Source organism: Zingiber officinale, chromosome 2A (assembly GCF_018446385.1).
Source record: "Zingiber officinale cultivar Zhangliang chromosome 2A, Zo_v1.1, whole genome shotgun sequence".
Classification (NCBI taxonomy): domain Eukaryota; kingdom Viridiplantae; phylum Streptophyta; class Magnoliopsida; order Zingiberales; family Zingiberaceae; genus Zingiber; species Zingiber officinale.
This window is the reverse complement of record NC_055988.1, coordinates 156,956,986-156,963,206: the sequence shown is the minus strand read 5'-3', so window position 1 is coordinate 156,963,206 and position 6,221 is coordinate 156,956,986. Positions and strand designations below refer to the sequence as shown.

Here is a 6,221-nt window from a genome sequence, read left to right as displayed (position 1 = left end):
CTAATTGAATTAGGATTGAGTTTTGGGTTTATCCAGTTGTTGCATATGTGATTAGCTAAACTGTTCATCGTGTGATTTGTAGGACTTTGATTGGAGACTAGCGTTTTGATGTGGGATTATTTAGCACGATCGACAGATAAAGGTGGGTATATCTTCCTTGGCCTTTTTAGTTCTTTGAACTTAGTGCATGGTTGTTTTTGATTTATGGATTAGGTTGCTTTACCTTAAATCTATCTATGTTGTTATCTTGCTTGATACTTGTTCTTGACCTTTAAGATGATCTATTTATTTCAGATACAGTCTTATCTTTTGGATATATATATTCTGTTGTATATATACATGTAGAGTATGTATAATAGGGGATATCTTATTGACTGAGTTAATATACTGATTATGCATTTGATGTTGAGTTACACATGATTGGTATATGTTGTGGTAGTCACCTGATTGATTGTCCATTTGCATGTTGTATGTGTACACATGTTCAGTGTTTGCTATTGGAGGAATCATGTTGATTGTATATATGTTGTGTGTACATGTGTCTGATATGTACTATTGGAGGAACAATGTCGATAATGCTTATGTTGATGACCTTATGTGTTTGGTGTGATATTAGAGGTATCGTGTTGATTATACCTACGTTGTAAGGTGCTTACGTGTATGGTGTGTACGTGTCTGGTGTTGCTACTTATTGTATTTGTTGTTTAGTAGACACTAGTTGGATCTACCCATACCTATAGATATAGGTGTTAGATGGATCATTGTACTGGAGGTATTTATGATGGATTGAAGTGTTGCATTGATGATGACTATGTCTGTATCATGATTATTTACATCATGCTCATCATTGCACTGCATGCTAATAACCAAAGTCTCCCTTGTGGTGTGAGAGAGTTATCAGTCATTTGGAGCTAGTCTTGTTGTGCTCACTTGGTCGCTCAGTGTTATACTCTGTCCACCTCGGCCACTTGTGAGTAGTAGGTATGGAGTGTACAGTAGTCAGGGAGCTAGAGATGTGAGTAGTCAGGGACCCTGATGCTATGTAGTTAGATAACTACTTAGCGAATTGTCCACCTCGGCTACTCTATATTAGTATCTAGAGGGTAGTACAGTTGTCACATATCCAAGCCTCTTGACCATAAAGGGGTCGTGGTGTCTTAAGGGGTGGCGGGGGTGACCATGTGGCATGCATGCTCATTTGCATATGATGCGCGGTGTATCTGTGGAGATATATCTGCATACATATCTTGTAGTTACTAACTATTGGTGCAAAGAGCACCAACTAATCAAACTTGTATTTTGATTATGACAAAGAGTTCAAAGTTAAGGTAACTTGTTATCTAACAAGTGTGAATGAGCTTGCAAGAAAGTCCTAACACTACAAGAAAAACTCTCATAGACATCGGTGGAACAACAACGGTTTTAAGCAAAAACCGATGTCTTTGAGTATTTTACACCGATTTTTCTAAAAACTGGTGTCTATGAGCGCAGATTTTCGCTCATAGACATCGGTTTTTTAGCTGGTGTCTATGAGCGCCTTTTTTTTGTTAATAGACACCGGTTTTAACAGCGGTTTTTAAAACCCGGTGTTAATGAACAAAAAAAATAATTTAATTTTTTCACCGGCCAAAATTTACAACACTTCACAAAATTCCCTCCAAACCTAAACCAATATCGTGCCCCTTCTCTCAGCCTAAACCTAAACCTCAGCCTCATCTCCCTCTTCCCCTTCCGCCGCCTCGCCCTCGGAGATCTCGCCGTCGCCGTCCCCTTCGTCTGCAAGTCCTGGTACCGCGCCTCCCTCGACCCTAGCTGCTGGCGCCGCCTCAACTTCCGCTCCCTCGATTTCACGCCCTGGAGCCCTTTCTCCCGCGCCTTTGCGCTCCGCTACTGCCTCCACTCCCCCCTCTCCTTCTCCGCCTTCCTCCGTTTCGCCCTCCACTGCTCCCACGGCATCGTCGACCAACTCGCCTTCCCCCTTTCCTCTGCCGTCTCCATCCACGACCTCGCCTATGCCTCTGTCAAGTGAGTCTACGCCTCCTTCTGGTTTTGTCGCCCTCATCGCTCACTACCTGTTCGACGAATTTGCTCATCGATTATTAGCGCAGATGCCTGAGATTGAAGGCGCTGGCTTTGCCGGACAACCTGATGCTGGAGGACGACCTTCGAATCCCGGAGCTGGTGCGGCGGTGGAAGGATCTGGAGCATCTGGAGATGGAGATAGTTGGCATCTTCGCCCCGCCCATCCTCTCTTCCTCGCGCTCCTGCAATCTGTCCTTTGCTATCCCCATCTCCCTCCCCAAACCTTTGTCTTTCGCCACCTCTTCCCTCCCACGCCTTCACTCACCTACCTCGCGAAACCCGGGGCCTTTCCGTGCCCAAGTTAGTGTCTCCGCTGCTTAGAAGACGAAAGATAGGTTGCCAGCCAACCTCATTGTGACGGAGACCAAAGGGCCTCACTCCACTGTCTGTACCTTTCCTTTTTCTACCTTCTAAATCGTTTTTACTTCTAATTGATCTGATAGTCAAGTGGAAGTGGTAGTCTTGCTTCAAGGCTATAATTTTCTTACTTTCTACCTATCTTCTTGTATAATTTGGAAATATGTTTGTTTGTTCATCTGGCAATTGAAATGAAGAGGCAATCTTGCTTCAAGGCTATAGCTTTCTTGCTATCTCTCTTCCCCTTGCCTGAGTGCATTCAATCGATTGTTAGTCCTACAAGTTCACGAGAATCAATTTGTCCAGGAAGTATGGTTATGTCAATTCCCTGATAGCTCATCTTATTTGCAGATTAGGTTAAGCGTAGAAGTTCCTCCAGCAATAAGCCAAGAATGTTACGGAGAAGTCTTAGATGAATTTTCTAAGAAGGCAAAGGTATTATTTTCAGTATGCAGTCATTTAAGGGGTCTATTACTGTTACAGGATGAATAGGAATTCATCTGTAGGATAATTTTGTACTTAAATTATTTTCCATTTTCTGTTTTGATCATTATCACTCTATAGTAATCAGAAAAATTTGAATATGCTACCTAACTTTTACTAAGCCCTCTGGGCTCTGACATATACTAATCTATATTTCTTCTTTCTTTCTTTGGAATGTCAAGGAATTCAATATTGTTCTCCCCTTTTATCTTTTCATCCGATCCAAGTTTGTTGACAGTTATGTTTTCCAGTACCTGTTATTTACTTATTTCCACTTAAAGCATGATTGGAATTGCTTGTACTGGGGTTTAGTCATTTCTATGCTGAACTAAAGTTGAGGGAAGACCATGCTAAGTAAAAATGGCCTTTTAAATGTCACTGGAAGCTTCTTCTCTTTTTCTACCTTCTGTCTCTAGTACTAGATTCTAATTCCTTTATCTACCTTTTCTTCTTGAATACTCATTATTGAAGTAGTATGTTGTGATGCCATGCAATTCCTGATAAAAAACCTTATTCATACAGGTTCCTGGCTTTCGGCAGGGAAAGAAAGTTCCAGAAAATATTCTTCTAAACTACATTGGTAGACAGAACATTCAACAAGCTGTAGTTGAGGCAACTTTGAAAAAAACTCTTCCACATGCTATGTCTTCCGTACGTGAACATAACATTAGCTTGCCAACTTGTAGTAGAAGGCAGTCATTTATCCATCCAATATTATGACAAATTTCTGTTGAAATAACGGGTAGAGATTGTTGTCATACTTTTTTTTATTAATCCACTAGCATAAATCTTTTAATTGGTAGAAATTACCTTCAATGTCATTATTGTTTTAAGTGCCAATCCCTAGAAGTGGCAATGGGCATGGGCTGAGCGAGATGTGGCCAGCCCACATTCCATGCCTAATATCACGTCGGCTTAGAAATGAATGGGCTAGGTTAGGTTAATCTAGTCTTGAGTTGGCGCGACAAGTAGGTTTGGAAAGTTTAGCGTGCATGTCATGCAAGACTAAAGCTAGTATGGTGCACTTTTACACCTTACAACAACAACCAAACCTTATCCCTAGGTGTGGTCGACTATATGGATCATTTTACGCTAGCTCTATCTCCTACTATATATGGATCGTTTAATTGGTTTTGAAGGACATCTATTGCAAATGCTCTTTTTGTGAAAACCTCTTCTTTTTTTTTTCCTGAAACTTGTCTCTTCTTCTCGCTTCAAATCTTTATGGTTCTTGATGGTTTCATGAGATTATCCTGTAGTTTTGCCTTTCTTTCTTTAATTTCAATGACAAAGAGAATAGCCAGTCTGATGACTTGGTATCGTTCTTAGCATCTTTAGAATTGTGACATCGTTGCGTTTCCTCTATAAAGAAATGTCGTTTTGTTTTGTGTAGGATATTCTCGGACGTTGCTGGGGATGTAACTATTTATGTGGATGGCCAATCGTTCCTATTGCACAAGGTATACATTCTTAAACTGGCTCTGCAGACATATCTTGATATTGTTTTTCATAACTTCCTTTTCAATTTTTGCATATTGTTGTCCAAGTTCCCTTTGGTTTCACGAAGTGGAAAAATCTGGAAAATGGTAGTTGAATCCAGGGAGCCAGACCTTTCCAGATTAGAGATTCATGAGGAGATATGACTTGCGTGTGTGAACAATTTTTATCTTCTTTGAATTTTTATATATGACTTGCGTGTCTAGCAGGGCTGGATAGAAGATATCATGTGTGAACAATTTGAATACCACTGCTTTATATGTTAATAAATTTGAAGAAATATAACCACGGCTGGCTATACATAGTATAATCTCATCATGGTCTAAGGCCTTCATCAAAAAATGGTTCAACATCAAAATCAAAGGTCAGGAGAGCCATGTCGACGAGATTGATAGCAAAGGTATGCCTGATTTCTTCTTCTTGTTCAATTCCATAAACCCTAGTCGACGAGAATAAAGTGCACTTGTTTGCCTGCTTTTCTCCCTAGTCGTCTTCATCTTGTCGACAAGATGATTTATTTGTCTGTTTGCTGGAGAAAATGATACAACAGTTAGAGGAGTCTGATGTAGCTTGTTGGCACTTGTTTGCCTGCTTTTCTCTCATCTTTTTTCTATTCCTAGCTTTCAAAGCATTTGTCTATCTTAGACTTGTTTGTTTGACAGAATCAATATGATTTTCTTCCTTTATAAAGAACCAAGGACAATAAAAATTGTCACAAACAATTTGGTGAGGAGATCATGGCCTCTGTGAAAGCATGTGCTCCATACTTCTATATGATTGTGTCCCAGTTCACGTATGCTGGATCCAACATCCTCGGCAAGCTTGCATTAGGACAAGGACTAAGTGCACTTGTCTTCGTAGTGTACAGGCACCTTATTGCCATGCTCATCTTGGCTCCTCTTGCTTATGTGCTCGAAAGGTTCAAGGAGCATGTCTCATTAGAATTGTTGAGAATAAGATATATGACTACAAATTGAATGTTTTTAAACTCATCTCATGGTTGTAGGAATCGAAGACCCAGCTTCTCATTTGGTGTCATGCTAAAAATATTCATTCTTGCTATGTTGGGTATAACAATTCAGCAAAATGTATACTACGTTGGACTCCATCTCATTTCTCCAACTGTTGCCAGTGCCTTGGGCAATGTCATTCCTGCTTTTACTTTCTTATTGGCAATTGTACTGAGGTTGATTCAGATATTAATTCCAAGTAATTTTACAGTGAATTTAGTTCATTCAAATATCATTCTATATTTGGTCTTTTTTTGCTCAGGATGGAAAAGCTCAACTTGAAGACTGTAAGAGGGAGGGCCAAGCTTGCAGGGGCCATCTTCTGCATCACTGGTTCCCTGATCTTCACATTTTGGAAAGGTCATTTTGTTGGGGGCCTTTGTTACTTCACCTATGATCCAACTTCATTTCGAAAGTCCCGAGAAAGGCGATGCCTGGCTTAAAGGCTCTGCTCTTATGCTATTCAGCTATTTTGCATGCAGTGTATCACTTGTTCTTCAGGTATTGCGTCAATGGTGTCCCTTGTGTTGTCACATGTATCGCTTTTGATGTAAAAAGAATGTTTGGGTATTTTATGGATATTGTTGTAAGAAGATTATTTATATAATTTGTGAATATTTGTGTATTTTATGGATATTATTGAATGAAGAATATTTGTACAATTTGTGAATATTTGTGTATTTTTTTTTTGTTATTGTCGGTTTTAAAATAAATCTGTGCTGTTAAAATATATACATATTACATCGGTTTTCCACCGATGTAAAACCGGTGTTATAAAGTAATATTACATTG

At 39.7% G+C, this 6,221-nt stretch overlaps 2 protein-coding genes across 2 annotated transcripts; both read left to right on the top strand.

The window, feature by feature from the left end:
* The first annotated feature begins 753 nt into the window (after positions 1-753).
* On the top strand, positions 754-2,403 carry LOC122044166 (F-box/LRR-repeat protein At3g48880-like). The gene is made up of 3 exons (XM_042604699.1): positions 754-772; positions 1,752-2,025; positions 2,109-2,403. Exons 1-3 carry the CDS (start codon positions 754-756, stop codon positions 2,401-2,403), a joined length of 588 nt encoding a protein of 195 aa, XP_042460633.1.
* A 222-nt stretch (positions 2,404-2,625) lies between these two features.
* On the top strand, positions 2,626-3,642 carry LOC122044165 (trigger factor-like protein TIG, Chloroplastic). The gene is made up of 3 exons (XM_042604697.1): positions 2,626-2,708; positions 2,791-2,874; positions 3,445-3,642. The coding sequence occupies exons 1-3, from the start codon at positions 2,631-2,633 to the stop codon at positions 3,640-3,642; spliced, it is 360 nt and encodes a 119-aa protein (XP_042460631.1). The 5' UTR covers positions 2,626-2,630.
* Positions 3,643-6,221: the final 2,579 nt, after the last annotated feature.

What these genes read in the sequence shown, in the direction of transcription:
- LOC122044166 (XM_042604699.1), top strand. An exon ending in CTCGCCTATGCCTCTGTCAA is followed by an intron (nt 2,026 to 2,108) that starts GTGAGTCTACGC and finishes TTATTAGCGCAG; the next exon opens with ATGCCTGAGATTGAAGGCGC.
- LOC122044165 (XM_042604697.1), top strand. Translation starts at nt 2,631, where the DNA reads ATGAAGAGGCAATCTTGCTTCAAGGCTATAGCTTTCTTGCTATCTCTC. An exon ending in CTGAGTGCATTCAATCGATT is followed by an intron (nt 2,709 to 2,790) that starts GTTAGTCCTACA and finishes TCTTATTTGCAG; the next exon opens with ATTAGGTTAAGCGTAGAAGT. An exon ending in AATTTTCTAAGAAGGCAAAG is followed by an intron (nt 2,875 to 3,444) that starts GTATTATTTTCA and finishes TTATTCATACAG; the next exon opens with GTTCCTGGCTTTCGGCAGGG.